This window comes from Pygocentrus nattereri, chromosome 25, assembly GCF_015220715.1.
Source record: "Pygocentrus nattereri isolate fPygNat1 chromosome 25, fPygNat1.pri, whole genome shotgun sequence".
Taxonomy (NCBI): Eukaryota; Metazoa; Chordata; class Actinopteri; order Characiformes; family Serrasalmidae; genus Pygocentrus; species Pygocentrus nattereri.
The window spans coordinates 10,050,834-10,070,533 of record NC_051235.1 but is presented as its reverse complement, the minus strand read 5'-3'; the positions used below and the strand labels follow the sequence as shown (position 1 = coordinate 10,070,533).

The 19,700-nt window shown below is 39.6% G+C and overlaps 1 protein-coding gene across 4 annotated transcripts in view; it reads left to right on the top strand.

Moving 5' to 3' along the window:
- il1rapl1b (interleukin 1 receptor accessory protein-like 1b) overlaps positions 1-7,823 on the top strand; it is a 432,112-nt gene extending 424,289 nt beyond the window's left edge. For 2 of the 4 annotated variants that reach the window (XM_017722075.2, XM_017722074.2), the window contains exons 11-12: positions 2,122-2,166; positions 5,924-7,823. In XM_017722075.2, coding sequence (XP_017577564.1) covers positions 2,122-2,166; positions 5,924-6,660 — 782 coding nt within the window. In that variant the 3' untranslated portion in view covers positions 6,661-7,823. The remainder of the gene's footprint in view (positions 1-2,121; positions 2,167-5,923) is intronic. The other 2 variants (XM_017722078.2, XM_017722076.2) reach the window with 1 other exon arrangement.
- Positions 7,824-19,700: the final 11,877 nt, after the last annotated feature.

Here is a 19,700-nt window from a genome sequence, read left to right as displayed (position 1 = left end):
TGCTTCATTTAGTTCTATTCTCATAGAAAAAACTTACATATGCATTGATGCAGCTTCCTAATGAGCTGTGCATCCCCACATCAACACACAGATTGAAACTACTGACCTTAATAATCTCTTGTCAGTTCTGGTCCTTTAGTGCTCACTTTCCATTGATGGTAGGGAGTCCCTAATATTGTGCATAACAACAGATGCCTTTAGTCAGTAATAGTGTACCTCCAAAGTGCATCTATGTGGTAAGTGTGCCTGATAAATTGGCCAATGAGTGGAGCTGCAAGGTAATAAACAGGCAACTGTATGTGTGTTTGAGGGCATGAATGTGTCCTTGTGTATTTCTATGTGTATGTTTGTTTATGTATTTTTTTTATGTATACACATATTTATATGACCCTGTCTTTTGTCTTCTGTACACGTGTCTCTTGTTTACATATTCATTTTGTCCCATGTGTCATGTTGATTGTATGTGGTGCACTAAACCCAGCCACAGCCATTGTGCCAAACCTAATTATAATTTCAAATTTGGAGCAGGTTATATAAACATAAACTCGGCACACCTCACCTGCTGGAGGATCTGATTAGAATTTCACCATTCTTCCATTGCACCACCTGCTTTCATTAATGCCAGTCAGCTATCAGCATTAAAACTGCCTCTGTGCGCTGAGCGCTCAATAGCAGCCATCTCTCTCATCACCACCACTCAGTGCTTGTATTCGCAAATACTGCACTGCTGTTTTGGTCCTTTGACAAGATTATGTACCCACTGAAGTTAAAAGAGCTGTGTTTATTTGAGATAATCACTCCTATAGTACTACAGTTTGTTTTGTTTGTGTCATGCTTTGCTTCCTACGGTTTCCTCCATCTTGCCCTCTTTGCTTTAAAATCCCTTTGTCACTGTTTGTGTGCTGTGTATTTACTCACAGGGGACTGTTTGTTTTTAATGTGGGACAAACGGCACACATGGCTAAAAAAGCTCCGTCTGACACCCCAGCCCTCACGCACGTATTTTCTTTCACAGTGAATGTGTTTATTTTTCAGTGTTTCTTTTTTTTTTTCGAAGTTAAAGCCTAAATCCAAATGTTTTTACAGCCAAATTACATGGAACTTAATCTACGTTTGCCTAATAGGACATGTAAATAAAAAATAACTCCTAGATGAATAATGTGTGTTGTAAAATGAGCATTGTTAAAAAAACATTTTGCTTTCTTTCTTCATATTGGTTGTATCTTGTATAAGGAAAGTCCTGCTGTCAAAACATTAGGCCACGTTTTTCATGCACAGATTAAACCTACACTTTTCAAATAAATGTAATTAAATGATTCTTGCCTTGGATGTATGGTGCTGAACAAAGAAACATCGTCATTGATGTTGTTAAAGTGCTACTCTTACTGCGCACCGATAACTACATGAGTGGTAATAGTGCGCCTTGTGGAGAATTATCAGTCTGTGAGTGAGTGAGTGAGTGAGTGAGTGAGTGAGTGAGTGAGTGAGTGAGTGAGTGAGTGAGTGAGTTAGTGCTTAATTAGTGAGTTAGTTATGCGTTCCATCAGGTGCTTCACAACTAAAAATGTTCTTTACATTCAATTATCTTATGAAAAACATTTTGGGTTCCCTAAAGAGGTTCTGAATTAACACTTAGAGCTTTTTTAGGGAACCAAAAATGGTTCATCTTTTGCATTGCCAGAAAAAAAAGCAATAACTTTGTGACACCTTTATTTTTAGTCTGCAATAAACTGCCAGTGGGAAAGCTCTGTTGGAAATCCTTTTTAGTCAAGGTCTCAATTTAATCTGTGTGTGAAAAAAATCCTATATGTTGTATTTTGAACTGGCTTAAGCATGCAACTGTAAAAAAAAAAAAAAACATTTCAGACATACATAAGCTCTTCAAAAAGTAACTTCCAAGCTTTGTTAGCCCTGTAGTGCCAAGTTCCATATTAAACTGGGATAAACTGGTTGTTTTTGAACTCAACAGCAAATGAGCAAGGGCTAAAGATGAATCACCAGCCAGACAAATAGAATGGTTCATGCCAGTTTCTCTTTTGTGGAAGTCCCTGCACTATTGTACTGATGAGTTGCTGCTGAATCTTCTGATCACGCTTTGAATGTTGAAATATTTATGTTTAGGTTTCACCAATGATCATTTCCAGGATGACACGAGACTCCTTAGAGGTACTCTTCCCCAGCTTTCACCACTTGTGTCAGCTATCGTACTGTACGCCTTTTCTGAAACTTGTGGTGGTGGGGGGGGGGGGGGGGGGGGGGGGGTGGTTGCTGGGAGGGAGGGGTATGTGGCTTGGCATTTGCGTCTAAAAGGGGATATGTGAGGGGCTCTGTGGCAGCTCCAGGGCCGAGACGATAAAGCAGCCATTGGCTCAGACTGTTCTCTTGGGGTTTGCTTTGTGATCTTGGTAAGCCTGGTATCAGACAAACCTAGATGCTGTAGGCCACAGACAGCGAGAAGAGAGTGTGAATGCACTTTTACTGAAAAGGAGGACTGGGAGGTGAATAAAGAAAGAAAAGAGATAGAAACGACTGAAAGGCTAGCATGACATTCTGGGCCAGATGTACCAATGTGAGAAGGTGCTGTACCTAATATATTATATTGTGATGCCAATATGAGCTATCATTTCTGAAATCATGTCTGAAATTCATGTTCAGCGTACTAAAGCTGTAGCTACTCGCAAAGACTGCATGCAGGACCATCTACTAATTGTACTATGCTTTTGATGCCCAAAGCTTGAAGGGCACAGTGAACCAGTGGCAAATTTCAGTGACAAATATTTAGTGGTGTCAAGTAGTTCCTTTGTAGCAACGTATTTCACAGAGGTGTAATTCTACCTACTCTTGAAAATCTGAATTTGGGAAACAGTAATACAGAAAGTCAGTGTCATAACGGTCAATAGACTCTGAAGAATCCAAACTCTCACTGTACCAGGGGAACCAACCTGTTGTCTGGAGAAGTGAAGTTTATTCATTGCGCGTGCAGGTACCAGACACGCAGACAGCCCGTGGACTGAAACAGTTTTATAGCTGGACTGATGCCAAGCTTAGATCCAGTTTATACAAGTAACAGGTATGACAAACATGTCCATGTAGAGGTAAACACAAATAGGCAGCCTAGAATACAACTTCAGCACATTCACACACAATACAGAATGTATGACACAGCACATTTCACAATACATTCCTTCAATTCCTATAGTTCCCATTTGAATAGTGTTATTTTAATGAAATGGTGTTATTCTGTTGGAATATATTCCATTATCACCATTATCACTTTTAGTTGTTAAAAAAAGTCTCCAATATCACACCTTTGAGACTTCACCAACCACTAACCCCTACTTGATTTTAAGAAAAACACTGCCTGCCAAAAAAGTACTAAGTACAACAGAATATGTAATCAACTACACGTCCAGGATTTCCACCCAATTTTTGCGTGATCCTCTCATATTTTACATTAAATATATGCATTTGAGGTAGACAATCATGTACCTTCAAAAGTATGTGGACACCCCTTCTAATGAGAGGGTTTGGATATTTGGCTGTAGCTGCCTTGGTCAACTAAAGTGGAAATGCCTAGAAACACCAACTGCTATGAAGGCTATCCACACATGCTCAATGAACACAACTGCCAAATGCTGAAGTGTGTAGCATTGAAAATCATCTGTCCTCAGTTGCACTGTCACTACAGAGTTCTAGACTGCCTCTGAAAGCGTTAGCATGAGCTGCAGTTTGAAAGCTTTGTCGGAGTCTTGCCTTTAGAAGAGAATACTTTCTGCCCAAATGCATTACGCCAGTTATAAAGTTTGGTGGACTGGGAATCATAGTCTGAGTCTGTTTTTCATTGTTTGGGCTGGGTGACTTAATTCCAGTGCCAGGACATGTTAATGCTACAGCGTGTAATTATATGTTAGAAGATTTTATCTGAATCAACAGTTTCAGGAACGCCCTGCTGAGTTTGACTGGCCTGCACAGAGCCCTGACCTCAACCCCATCAAATACCCTTCAAACCTTTGTGATGAATTGGTGAACATCAGTGGCCACTCTTGCAGCTGAATAGATGCAGACATTTACTGAAATCTACTGAAAACCCTTCCCAGATGACTAGAGGCTGTCAAAGCATCAGGGGAGGGGGATTCTATGTTTTGGAATTTGTGTTTAAACACATATGGATGTGATGTTTGTGTGTCCACATACTTTTGACTGTGTAGTATATGCCAGAGTATAGGCTTCTACAATAGTTTTCCTATGTGGTAGCCTTTTCAGGCAGTAAGAGTGCTATGTGCCCTTGAAACTTGTTGCAAAAGGCAGAGTACATCTGGCCCTCTGTCAGTGTTACCTTTGGTGTAGTTTATGCTTTAATGTGTTATGTTGCTCTCTGAGCTTTTGATTGCCGAATTATCAATATAACTGAGACAGTAAGGAACGTTAAGTATAGGGTAGTTATTTTAAAAAGGGACAGTTTTGTTTTTCAGTATCAGGCCATTCACAAGTGATCTAAAGTTATTTTTTTTAGAAATGCAGGCAATATAGCAGAAGGACACCCAAAGGGAAGCAAATGATAATGCTTTGTAGTCATATTCACCCTTTTAAAGGTGGATAGTGAGGTGCGGCATTTGTTTTGCATTTAAAAGTGCTGTTGTCGCTACTGATTAAGGCAAAAATTGTGTCTTTGGATGTGCTTCAGCTGGCTCAAGCTGGTAGCTTTTGTTGAGCAGTTTAATCAGCGCAAAACAGTAGAGTGTGTTAAAGAAGGGTTTTAGAGATTGCCAGCCCTTCTGTTTTCGTTTGATGTTATGTTTTGTGTCCTGTGTTCTCCCCCATTCTGTTTGTTTTCCAGTTTCACTTTTCCTGTTTTTTTTTTTTCTGTTGAAACTACGTCTCAGATTAACACATTTGAATTCTTTCAAATGCTTAAAATGTGCCCGACACAGTGTGGTAGTCTATTCTGGATGCTTTTCAGTTTTCCGTAACACTTTATTTGAAGGCTACCTACATAAGGGCTTCATGACGCATTCATAAGCACTGAATAATGCGTTTATATATTTATAAACATATTTAAAACACTATACATAACTATATGTCAGCATTCTTAAGACGGCATTGTATTAATATCAGGTGAGATATGCCTGGAAACCACCCCCTCTTCCCTCCATGGCATAGATAAGATGATTGATGCAATTATGTATAGTGTTTTAAATATGTTTAGTGCTGTAAATATGTTCAACGTTTATTCATATTATGTCAGTACAATGTCATTTATTTCATAAAACATGTCAGGTTGCGAGAACCGACATAAGCACTTAATAAATGTTCAAGTAGTGCTTCATAAACACATTATTCAGTGCTTATGAATGTGTTATGAAGCCCTTATGTAGGTAGCCTTCAAATAAAGTGTTACCACAATAAATTCTCAGCATGTAACTAAATTTGTATATTTAATTATGTATTTATATCACATTCTTAGCTTATTTATGTAATTAATGTATGAAAATGTTATGTAAATATATACACTCATAATAGTTTTGTGAATTGAGAAATTCAATTTGATATCTTTCTCAATTTCCTTTCTTCGTTTTGCCCTCTTTCCCTCTCCTTTCTCTCTTCTTTCTGTTCTATCTTTTTCGTATCCCTTTTCGTATCTTTTTTCTTTCCCTCCTTCACTCTTCATGCTCTTCTCCCTCTTTCTCTATTTATTTCTCTGTTCCTCCCTCTTTTTCTCTACTTATCCCTTTTCTTTCTCGCCCCATTTCTTCTTCTCCTTCTCCTTTTCTCTCTTCTCTCTCCAATCTTACATTACTTTTTTCTGTTCCTCCTTCTCTTTCCTTCCTTCATGCTCTTCTCTCTCTCTTCCATCGTTTTTCCTTTTTTTTTTCTCTGTGTCTCTCCTTCTGTCTTTCTTTCCACGCTCCTCTCTCTCTCTCAGCGTACATAGAAGATGTGGCCCGCTGCGTGGACCAGAGCAAGCGGCTTATCATCGTCATGACACCCAACTACGTTGTGCGTCGGGGCTGGAGTATCTTCGAACTGGAGACGCGCCTGCGCAACATGCTGGTGAGCGGTGAGATCAAGGTGATCTTGATTGAGTGCGCTGAGCTGCGCGGCATCATGAACTACCAGGAGGTGGAAGCACTGAAGCACACCATCAAGCTGCTGACCGTCATCAAGTGGCCCGGGCCCAAGAGCAGCAAGCTCGACTCCAAGTTCTGGAAGCGGCTGCAGTACGAGATGCCCTTCAAGCGGCCCGAGCGCGTGCTGTCCCATGAGCAGGTGCTGGACGTGAGTGAGCAGGGCCCATTTGGTGAGCTGCAGACCGTCTCGGCCATCTCCATGGCAGCGGCAACCTCCACGGCCATGGCCACAGCGCATCCTGAGCTGCGCTCCACCTTCCACAACAGCTACCACACCTCACTTAGACAGAAACACTACTACCGCAGCTATGAGTACGACGTCCCGTCATCCGGAACCCTTCCGCCCCTGACCTCTCTGGGCAATCAGCACACCTACTGCAACATCCCTATGACTCTCTTGAATGGCCAGCGGCCACAGGGCAAAGGTCAGCGGGCCGAGCAGCAGCAACAGCAGCTGGAGGAACAACACGCAAACAACGCCATGCTGCCGCTGTTGCCCCGGGAGACCAGCATCTCCAGTGTCATCTGGTGACGCCATCTTCCGATGAGGGGAAGGGACTGGTTTTTAATTGCCATTTGCTGAGGCCCTGACGATGGAAGAGAATGGGAAGAACAGACATTAAAGAAGAGACAAAACAAACGGCGACTGCTGCTGTCGAATTTGCACCCCAAATCACAGGGATTCAAAAAACTGTGGAGTTAAGAACTCATCCAGAAACCCTGAATCAGAACACATTTTCATTAAGAGGAGTGGGTGCAAAAGCCTGAGTACCCATTGCGTTTCAGACCTGCACACTTTTCACATCCACACACACATGCAAACACACAAACACACGTCACACTCACTCTGACACTTGCTAGGAATACAGGGTCTTGTACATATATTTGAGATTTCTTTGTAGCATTGGTATTTTTTTCAGTTACGGTCTATTTTTGTGTTCTTTTACTTGTTTTTATCATCCAAATTTTTATATCTAATTTGATTTCTTTTTTATTTTTTCCTTATGAAATATGAAATAACTGAAGAGAGCTCTGTAAGGTATAAAGACTGATGTGTTGTATTTTTCTCTTGAGACGTAGTTTGCAAATGTAGTTTGAAACAGACTTTCTTTTTTTTGTTTGTTTGTTTTTCTTTTTAAGGTTATGGGATTTGTGGCATTGTGATGTTTTCTTTGAGAGAGCACCAGTTTTTGGTTGTTGTAGTTTTTTTTTTTGTTAGTTTCGGTGAATGAACAGTGGGTATCTCTCAACTTTTAAGAGGACTATAGAACAAAACTCGATTATGCAAAAGGTGCAGAGGCCTGGGAGCAAATCCTCTTCCTGAATGAACGACCAAGCAGAAGACACCAGAGAGGAAACAAAACACCTCATGACGATCTAGTGTCTCTGCTCTCTCTCTCTCTCTCTCTCTCTCTCTCTCTCTCTCTCCCTCTGTCTCGCTCCTTAGCTATCTCTTGCTCTCTCTCTCATGAAATATCGATACTTTCTATTAAAAAAAAAACAGCTTTGCTGTTTAGCTTGATAGTGAAAAATTTCATCATAAGAAAAAAAAATCTGTATATTATTTTAAAAGAAAGAAGTATATTTTTGTAACAAAAGAATTTGCTTGGAAAGACATACTTAGTCACATTTCATTCCACTAATGAGAGGTGTAGAATGAGTTCTTTACATAATATCCTACCTTTAATTTGAAAGGAAAAAAAAGACAAAAGTATTTTTAATGTTTCTGTCAAAGTCTTAAAACATGGTTGGGCAAAGGGGAAAGAGTATATTTGTGTTTTTAGGACTATCTTACCCATGATGACGGTGTCATTTCTGAGTGTGCATAGCAACTAGATATGTATTCAATTTATAATATAAATATCTATATATATATTTACAGACATTTCACAACTGACAAAAAGTGCTTATCATCAAACCAAACCCATAACTTGGAATAATTGCATCAGATTAGTTTTTTTTTTCTCTCTCTCTTTTCACTACATATTAAAACCTGTTAACCTCCTCTTTAGTGCCTCCCTGCTGTCCCATGACAAAGCGCTACTTATCTGTTTGGAGTGGCGCTGCATCAGATATGCACTCATTTCCTGTTTAAAACTTACTGCCATGCCATCTCTTTGGTTCTAGGCCTCATCTTTGGTGTGGAATAGAAGCTGATTTTATGGATCTGGGTATATTTTTACCTCATGACATGAAGTGGCAAGGTTCAGGCTGTGGGCCTGCAGTTCAGTAGCAGCTTCTCTCTAATGTCTAGTCCAGTCCACATAAGAATACTGAAAAAGCCTTATCTTATTTTGGACATGCAAACATTAATTTTGGTAAGCAGTTGGCCTGATGTTAAGGAAACCTAGGTGGAGCTTTCGTGCTGATGTAGGATCCAGCTTATTCCATCAACATCCTCATCTTTACCATTTACAGGAGAAATGCAAAGCTGCTCTTGAATCAGCATCCAAAAGCACCACAAAGAGCCTCATTAAAACTTTGAGGCTTTATGTCTGTCAGCCATAGACCTAAATGGCATTATTGTGGCAACTGCATCTCTGCTGTCAGTTCAAAGAGGCAAAACCAAAGCTGGCATTTTGTGATTGTTACTTTTTTTTTTTTTGCATATTTTTTAAACAGTCCAATATGTACAGAGCAGCAGGACAGAAATTATGTGATGAAAGGCAGTACTTTTCTTCTTTAAAACAAAAGGCGATAATTCCCTGGTTATGAAAGAGGTTGAAGTCCCATCCAGAACTACATCATTTTATATAACAACATTGATCATGATCCAGTATTTGTTACTCTTATCAATGGTGCCAAAAGAGCTGATTAAGTCATAAAAGAACAGATGATATGCAAAACTATGTAAATTAGGGAAGTGGGGTGGGAAACAGGGTTGCGTCAATCTTCTGATCATAAAACTGACATTTGATTCCTCAAATGACTCCATTAAACTCTTCACCTTTGCCGGATCTGTCTTGGGTATTTTCTACTGGAGCCTGACTTCTCAGAGTCACTGCTGTTCCAGATAAGTCACATGTTCTCAATTGCTGGCAGAAACATACAGCAAAAGGCTGTTGGATTTAAGAGTTCACAGATCAGATTCTTTTCATTTGTTTTGTTGACACTTTTCTTTGTCTTTTTGTTTCTTGTAACATTGTGTATATATAAAAAAATATATATTGAAACGGTAATAAGATGAAGACAATCTAGCCACATTCATAAAGAACCAATGTTTGCATTTTCCAAGTCAGTGACAAGTTGTTTCATGAACATTGATGATAAAAGTGATCAAAATGGATGAGGATAATGATGACGATAATAATAATATATAGCACAGATTTATCCCTGGCACTTTCACAACTCTGACACTAAAGATTAAGGTTCTGTTTGTCTCCTGTTTTGGATTTTTCTCTTTTTTATTCAGTACCTGCAATGTTAATTGAAGAGATACTATTATTAATAATAATAAAATACACATTTATTAATTGTTCTTTACACCTTCTTAATTAATTATCCAGTAATGTTTATTCTGTATCGTTTAGGCTACAGAATGAATGTGTGAGTGAATGAATGCATGATTTTTTTTCTCAGTCAAAGCAGGAATCAGAAGAAGTAAACTAAGATCAGGTTTTATTAACTATTAAAATGAAATAAATAAACACTAATGATGTTTTTTCACTGGGTGATGTGGTGCAGTGAGGTACAATAAAAAATCATGCATTTGTTATTTCCACTGCGAAATAAACTGTACAGGAGTACCTGTGCTAAATTTGATAACTCTTCTTGCCAAATGTGCTGAGCCGGAATGTATGGGTGGAGCTACAAATAGTGCAGACCGTTGATTGGTCAAATGCACTCATAACAGTGTGGCTAATGGGCTAGCCTGAATTGCTGTCTATTGCTTTCACATAATACTAAAGGGCAAGTAAAAGGTAAACCAGAACCGGAGACTCCTTGCTACTGCTGTTTGTGCTTACTGTTCAAGGTATGGACTGTTCTGGGTTCGGATTTGTAACTGTAACATACTGCCAGGGGGAATAAACACCAGACCTTGCCATTTACAAGGTACTTTTACCTTGTATCTGCCCTCATTAGCCATGTTATTATGTAGTGATGATATATTGTGCACTTTGTTGGTTTACAGCTGCTGACTTTATGAGCCCCCTCTGATCATCAGTGGAAAGGGATCACTGTAAGACCCTGCTGACCAGATACTTTTTTGACAGTGGACCTATTCTCAGCACATTCTATTGCTCATTCAGAGCAGTGACACTGAGATGATTGAGGCCTGTTGGTCTGTGTAACCTCTTAAAAAGCCATTATTCACTGCTACTTAAAAATAATTTAATGCCTTGGCATTGTTCACTGCCCATTGCAATTGTGGTCAGAAACTGCTCTGTGTGTCTGATAGAGCGTTACAACAGATGGCTCCAGTCTGCAGCTTTAAGCCTTTAAAGTGCACCTACAGCTGTATGCAAGAGTTTGGGCACCCCGGTCAAATTGTGTCTGCTTGATTTTTCCAAGTGAAAATAAGTTTAAAACACTTCCTCTACACAGAGAACACACTTCTGCAGCTTACTGTTTATTGGCTAAATTTAACAGATTGGGAAAATATTAAAGCATTTCCAATGCAAAAGTTAAAGAACTTTTCCTGTTTGGTTTTTTCCCAATATGTTAAATTCATTTGCAGAAAAATGCCATATTTAAGAGATGTGTTAATTTATCAGAAAACATTTGAAAACAAGTGTTTAAACTTGTGCATACAACTGTATATGTTAGGTGTATCTGATAAAATGGTAAATGAATGTAGCTAAATGCTAAGTGTACCTAATGGAATGGATTTGTACATATTGTTGAAGTACAAAATGTCTTGCCTTAGGTTGTATGGAAGGCTTCTTGCAAATCTGCAGTGTTTCCCTCACCAGCAGTGTGTGAAACTGACCGAACAAAACAGGAAAACAGAGCGTTAGCTGTGTTTACCTGCTCATTACTCGTTTTCTGCAGAGAAAGAAGGGGTGGGGGGGAGGCGTGTTGACCGTCATGTTGCGCTGCAGCCAGTAACCATGAGAACCATGTCAACCTCCCTCCTGATGAGAGCAAAAACCAGAAGAATGTGTGTGCGTGTGTGTGTGTGTGTTTTATTGTTTTTGGATGAAAGATGTGAAATCTAGGCATAGGAGAGGAGAACAACAAGATAAAAAGAACACAATGACGTTCATGAATAAACAAAGATCTGCACTCGTTTCTCCTTATAAAGGCACCCCTCCTTCCACACATACACACGCACACATACACATAACCGGCTCCAGTGCACACAGGCTCTCCATTTTAATTGGCTGACTTGGGCAAGTGCTGACCAAAAGGCAAGCCTTCATTTCAGGTCTAATTAAGATAATTGTGTTTGGGCTCCAATGCTGATCACTGCCTGGAGACCGTAAAGCCAATAGTGGCTCTGTTAATTCCCTGATGGGACACACAAATCAGTTAGCCTGCAGAGGCTCGCAAACTAGCTTAGGCAGACACACAGCCAGCCTGTAGCTGTCTTTCCACTGGTGCGGGCATCAATCTCTCATTTCGGAGAGGCTTGAGGCATTTCTGATGCCAGTAGAACTGCTCTGAGTGCTGCAGCTGGGGTTTTCCAAATTTATAACAGCACACTCTCTGGACGCTAACTGCATTTTTTATTACTTTTGTGTTTTTTTTTTTTTTTTACTTTGGCAAAAAATGCAATGTATGATTTATGATTAAGAATATGTGTTATGCTGCACAAGCTGCATTATTTGTGTGTGTGTACAGACAATGTGTGTATGCATTTTGTGAGGCAGAACTTGGTGGTGGAGGTGAATTGCTGACAAGTCTTAGACTCACCCCCTCCACCTCTTTCTCTCTCTACTTCGCTCTCATCACAGCCTATAACTCACGGCCTTGCTGTAAAATCGGGATTCAGCAATCAATAGGATTCTTCATTCTGCTCTGCTTCTCTAGACCTGAGCCACTGAATCACACACCACACACTCTCACACACATCCAGCCTCAGGTGAGTCAATATACGCTGCAAATAAGTACTCTCACTTTATACATCCACTCAGGCCTCTACAGCTTTTCCCTCTAGCCATCACGAGTTCCTCACTGGCATCTAGATCGAGTGTGTTTTGGCTGTGGAATCGAACGGGTTGGAATATGATTTTATCCCACTGGATGTAAACTATCTGAGCAACAGTCAAGGAGTACAGTGTCCATCCATTATATTTTTAGCCAGGCCATGTTAGATGGAAATAATGCTCATTTCAACAGACCCCTATACTAATAATGCCAGACTGATAGTAGAAAGGCCAGTAGAATTTAAAGGGCCTATATTACTTTTCCCTTTTGCCCTGAGGTCCACTTATAGGGTTCCCCAGGACAGTGATTACACCTTGTCCTGGACTATATGGCATTCTGAACTGAGATTCTCCATTGAAAGGAAAATATAGTACAGGGCTTAATATCCAACAAGGAATCTCCTGTTTGCTTTTACATAACAATTTCCCCAGCCTCTCTTTATCCATTAAAAGACTTTACCTTTCAGACTTTTATATTTGTATTGACCTTTGTTATGATCGGCTGTTTATATTGCTCCCCATTTAAAAAGCGCCATTGTTGGATTACACATTTACTTTGTTTCATCAATACACCTACATAAATTAATTTGGGACATCAGTGAGCTTATTTTTATACTGCAGCCTTCTGCAATATAAATTTTACATAGGCTATATTGCAATAATATATGAAAGTGGCATATTGTCCAGCTCTAGGCATGTAGCCATTGTTAGATTATAAATGTCCTCAACTTTATTTGTTTGTATGTTTGAGTCATAAACTGCATGTAACTTGCAGCCTGTGGCTTAGCAATAAGCTGTGTGCAAGTCTGGGTGTAAAATGGCCTTCAAACATTAGCCTGCAGTAATCACTTCTTCTGTTCTGCTACATTTCCAGCCTAATGTAATGAGCAGAGTTCAATAGCAGGAGATATTTAAGGTGCATGGCCCTCATAATCACACACTGACGCACACATAGTTTAATCAATTGCTTATTCAGCATTCAACCTTCCAAGCTTGTAACCTTCCATCTCTGTGACAAACTCACCTTGCATGTCCTCCACTGAGAAGTGTTATATGTCAGGTTCCATTCAGTACCCCTCCAGCTCTGGCATCTACAAGAAGGAAGAAAGAATGGGGCCTAAAACTCCAGATGTTTTCATTTAACATAAAGCAAACGCCATCTGGCTGTTGGATATCAGCCTCGCCTCTCCAGCTCCAATCCCACTCGCTTCATTAAAGAGCCACACAGGGAAGCAGCCTCCAGACAGCCAGCATGAGTGAGAACGACTTCATCACATTAACATTGTTCTTCTGAAGCCACTGCACATATTTGCCACTTTGTAAGTGCATATATCCTGATTTTATAGAAAAAACAAACAGAAAATAATAGAATAACCTACTATGCCAAGGCAAATTAAATAATCATATTATATGTATGGTGGTACCCTTGAAAAGGAGGAGGAAAACAACTTCTCTGAAGAAAAGTATGTCTGTGGTTAATTAAACCTCCCACTGAAAATATAAGAAAAAACATCTAACTTTGAAATCAAATGAATTTCATCTAAGAAAACAAAATCTTAGACCCAAATTGGCGCCTCTACATTTATGGCTTTTTACAACCTTCCTTTGCCAACATAATAGCAATGAGTCTTCTCCTGTTAAGCTTAATGAGAACCATCTTCCACACAGAACTCTCTACATCCCCCAGGGTCCTAGGTCCTCTCTTTCAAACTCTTCTTTTCAATACACCTCACATGTTTTCAGTGGGGTTTTGGTCAGGGAACTGTCAAAAGCTTGATTCTGTGGTCACTAACTATTTTTGTGTACATTTATACATATTTTTTGGATCATTGTCCTGCAAAATCTAACCACAACCCAGGTTAAACTTTTGGGAAAGGGCAGCTAGATTTTCATTCACAATTTCTATGTCTAAGTCTATGATGCTCTATACCCTAACATGGTTCTCAGAGCCTTTGGAGAACAAACAGCCCCAAAACATCATAGATCCACCACCTTACATAGTAGTGAGGATGAGGTGTTTTCTATATTATCATCCAATAATTGTAGAGCAGACTCTGTGGTGTATATATGTACATATCTGTCACCATCATAAAAACAATAGTCTAAACTTTCATCTTGGAGAGACAGGAATAAACTCCTGTCTTGCTTCTTGTTTCAGTGTTTTGATATGACTATATAACTGACCATCTACCTAAACAGCTCTGACCCACTGGCTCCTGGACCTTTGAAGGTTCCCTGTGGTATCTGGCACCAAGACATTAGCAGCAGATCCTTTAATTCCTGTAAGTTGCAAACTTCCACAGATCAAACTTGTTCCAAGACATCCCACAGATGCTCAATTGGACTAAGATCTGGGGAATTTGGAGGACAGGACTCTTTGTCGTGTTCTCCAATCCTGAACGATGAATGCAGTATGGCAGGGTGCGTTATCTTGCTCAAATAGACCACTGCCATCTGAGAGTGCCATTGTCACGAAGGGGTGTACCTGGGCCTCAAGAATATTTAGGAAGGTGGCATGTGTTAAATTAATGTCCACATGAATGCCCAGACACAGCATTTCCATTACACTCCCTCCATTGGTTTGTCTTCTTCCAACAGTGCACTCTAGTGCCATCACTTCGACAGGAAAACACCTATACCCAGCCATTGATGTGATGTAAAAGAAAACAGGACTCATCAAATCAACCTTCTTCCATTGCTCCAAGGTCCAATTCCAAGACTCACTTATCCATTATAGGGGCTTTTGACAGTGGATAGGGGTTTGCTTGAGCACTTTGACTGGTCTGCAGCTGCACACCCCCATATGGAGTATGCTGTAATGCACTGTGTGTTGTAACATACTCCTTCTGTAACCATCATTAACACCTTCTGTACCTTGTCCCACACTAGCCCCTCTGCCATTCGGACCAGACGGGATAGCCATCGTTGCCCTTGCACATTGATGAGTCTTGGGTGTACAGCACCCCGTTAGTAGTTTGTCGTTTGTTCCTTACTCTGACCAGGCAGGTACTCACCACTGATGACCAGGAGTACCCCATAAGTTTGCAATTTTGGAGATGCCTTGACCCAGTCCTCTGGAGATAACTATTTGGCCTTTGTCAAAGTTGGGCAGGTGCCCATTTCTCCTGCGCCCAGCACATTGACTGTTTGTCATCTAATATATACCAGGCCTCAACATGCTCCATGGTTACAAGATAAACAGCATTATTGGCTTCCTCTGTGAGAGGAAGATATGTGTACTCACATTATTCATATTTCATTTGTAGAGACTAATGACAATAACAATGAAATTGGAAGTTTCAATGTTTTAGGAAGAAATCATCTTTGTATCCAAAAAGCACCTTTGATTTGAGATACCCATGTGATGTCTTTCTAAACTAAATGTTATGGGTAGTTGCAGTAGAAATCATAACAGTATTAAAGTGTGTGTTCTTGCACATATATAACTCACTGTTAAGCTATAAACTCAACAGAGTAATTTCAGAAGTTTTATATAGCTATATATAGCTATATATATAGAATATAGCTAGTTCCATATGCATGCAGTGATTAACAATAGACCACAGAGGAGAGCCAAGATAATCTAGACAGTGTGCTGATTTTTGCCATAACAGGTTTTTAAGCAACACGCTAGCAATTTGCAAGAAGATTTACGTAACTGTGCATGAATAATCCCAGTGTGAGTGCGCCTGAAACAAGCATGCATCAATTATCAAATACATCTAAGCAAAACTATGATCCGTAAAGCAGCAGCAGTCCTGCTGTGAACACTGAGGCTTGCTTTTCTCTGTGGAACAGTGCCATCTGTTGACCATCGGTGCTTATGGTGCATTTACATATGGGCAACATCTGCCATGTTACCTGGCAGGATCTCGATGGTGTATATGATACACCTACTCCTACCTCATCACATTCCTCATATTTCAAACACTTTTAGCTGTTAGGCTCTGACAGTGAAGAACTGAGAAGGGCTTTGGGTTTGCCCAAGCACTATAATTTGATTAGGAATTATGCCCAGGGCAAAGAATAACAACAGGCAGCTTATTTATTTGTTTACCTTTTCAACATAAATTTGAACCTGGCATCACATTTCACCGCTTGCTTTTATTTCTGCTGGGTTGGGGCAAATAATGCAGGATTTATATACTTGTTTATACATAAACAGATCTGTTTTACGAGCAACTCTAAGCGAGTTTTTACTCCTCAGCTTCAGCAAAAACTGGCTTTGACTGATCAAATCTTAAATCAGTTGGTAAAGACCTAATGTGACCAGTGTGTCAGGGTCTTCAGGGAGTGCTGACCTCGATGTTGTAAAGCGACTCAAAGCCCTAACTGACTCACTGAATGTCCACCCCCCCACCTCATGAGGGCTGCTGGGAAACCAAACTGCATCAGTGCTCCCGAAGACCATGGACAGGAAGATGTATTTTATGTGTTCTCGGGATGTGGCCCACGGGGCCTGTAAGGGATGCGCTAGATAGTGGTAGTTTCTCCTCTTAAAGCACCGTCGCAAATCTCACACAAGTCACCGCCTGAGCGTGCATCAATCTCTTGATTGTGTTGCTCTCTGCGTTCTGGAGAAGTATTGGTCTGGGCATTGTGCAGAGTGAGCTGGGCCTGCCGTTATGTGCTGTGAGGTTTGCTGGCCAGGATAAAGCAATTACAATACGAGAATGATCTATCTTCTGACATCCACAGCCACAGTGGCTTTCTATTCATCTAGTCATTGTGGGGTGAGTGTCTTTTTACAGATATAGAGTGGGAGAGACAAGCAGGGAGATAGATAGAAAGTTTGGACTGTATCAGGATGTAATGAAAGTTTGGCTACATTGTCCTGTCCATTTATACTGTAAATGGGTCATTCCACTAGAATGGTTCAAATTGGACTTTGACATTTTCAAATTTTTTGCTTAAATGTATCATTGATATGTAAACCTCACAGTCAAACATGTAACGGGGTTGAGTGTGACGGGGTTGTGATTTTTGCACAAAATGGCCGCTGCTCTACATACTGTATACCAGAGAGAGAGCACATGGCATGCATGAGATTCAGAATTAGCATATAGTTTTGAAATAAAAAAAACTTTTTTTATAAGTAATAGTTTTCTATCTTTTTTTCATGTGACGGTGTTGAGTCACTGAGTTTGGCGACCACAATATCACAAGATAAATTACCAAAATTAAATAAAAGAAGGAAGCCACTTGCCTGTCTTTGCTGTCCTGTTGTCCAAAAGACTTGAGTGATGTCACTTCTTGATGTATATGGATCATATGGATCATACCATTGTTTTTGTGGGGGAGATTCATTTGTGTTACGGGGTTGAGGGGTTACTTAGGTACAGAACTAAATAATGTGATTTTAATAAATAATTATCAATTAATTTTGAAAAATAATATCACAAACAATTAAACACAGACAGTTGTTTAGGTTGACATCAAAATATATGGACTTTTTTATAGTTGTATTTGGTATACTTTTGTTGAAGGCCATGAGGGACATGACAAAATAGGTGGTGTCAGCAAAAATAAATAAATAAACAAAGTTCTCATAAAAAGATCAAATTAAAAAAATACACTGTATTAAAGGAGATATTTCAATGTATGTGTAAAGCTGTTAAAATATAGATTTTTGTGACCCAGTAGATAAAATACACCTAAAGAGGAGATGAGGACTCAAAATGTACCATTTCCATGGAATGACCCATATACATATTGAGTGGTAGCCAGTGGTAATGGTGCTTCGCTTAAATGGCTACAAATGAATTAAATAAAAAGTTAGCATGAATTAATTTATTACATGCAATTTAACTTTTAAACCCCTATTATTCAGTGGCTAGGGCATTACTCAGTGAAGCTCATCAAGCATAAAAGTCACCCATATCACAGGGAAATCTGCAAATGTGTATTACACCATCAATTCAGTGCTCCTTTTCTCATCCATAATTGTTCTGTAGCTTTTTCTTTTATTTGTTCCTTTCTTCTCACTTTATTCTTCTATAAACTGCTGACCCCACTCTGTTCTTTTCTTTTTTTTCTTTTTCAGTCCTCAATGATTACAGAAAAAGTCAATCTCATACATAATCCAGCCTACACTACCTGTTGATTTCACTAATATATAGCCAAGTATGGAGCTTGTAGCCTAAACTGACCAACTACTGGAACTAAAGCATCCAAGCATCCTGAATTAGCTAGCAACATTACAAGTGGCCTGAATAAAAATAGTAATTATGGGGTTTGCATTTTTACAAGCATACTCTGTTAATTAACAGATAAACTCTCATAGTTTCATCATAGCAATGCCATATGTTAGCCCATGTGTGTTGCATACCCAGTATATCTCAAGACATCACTCTGAGGATGGTAGATTCAAGTCACGTTCTGGAAAATAGAGCTTGCAGCTTGATGTCCACATATTGAACTGTGGTGGTTAAAGTGAAAGTAAAGTGAAAAGGCCTGAAAGGCTGAAAAGTGGACTGAAGAGGGCTTCTGTACATGCAAATGCAGGTGCTCATGTCAAGGAAAGGGCGATTGGTAACACTTTTTTGGTACACATTCACCTCATTCACCTGTGAATCCCTCTGTGAAAGTATGAGAGAGAGAGGGAGGGAGATTCAGTGGCCGAGGGCTGAGGTCTAGAGAAGCAGAGTGGAATGAAGAGTCCTATTGATTGCTGAATCCCGGTTTTACAGCAAGCCTGTGAGTTATAGGCTCTGGAGAGAGAGCGAGAGAGCAAGAAATAGAGGGAGCGGAGGGATGAGAGATCGAATATCAGAACACAATCTTTTAGTTCACAGACACTCACAAAGACAGTGAATTAGGTGCACCTGATTTATAGGGCTGCAGGACACACACACCTCCTCCTCCACTGCTGGAAGTGTAAGCTTGGTGTGCCATTGACTGTCAGTGCCTTACGAGATATAAACTCTCAACTCTTCATGCCCCCTGACCTTCCCTCGTGTGATTGCCTCATAAAGGCTATTTCCCCTCTTTAAGAGCAGGGCAGAGTTGAATTATTTGCTTAATCTCATTGACACTCCTGGACTGTATGAGAGCATTGTGTGAATTTTGAAAAAAGCCTTGGCCCTATTTTATTGAACTCAACTCAGCTTTATTTATTAATATAGTTATAGTGTCTTTTACACTACAAAAATAAAGTTAATTTGTCCAACAACAGTAATATTTATCATTTAATTATGTCCTAGGTTTTTGCATTTGTCTTTTTTTATGCTTCCAAAACAGTAAACAATTAGAATCAATACAGACTGATACAGCTTGATTTAATTCTATGAAATGCATGATCCTGGGAATAATTTCTGTAGTTCTGTTTAACACAAAAAACTCCACTGAGCAGCCTTCAGAGCTGGACAAAAATTGGTTTGGTTAGGGGTGTATTTCACTTATTTTTGCCAAATACATATATATTTAGTTTTTTTATACATATATATTTTGAGTTTTTAGCAAAAACTTGAAAAATCATCAAAAT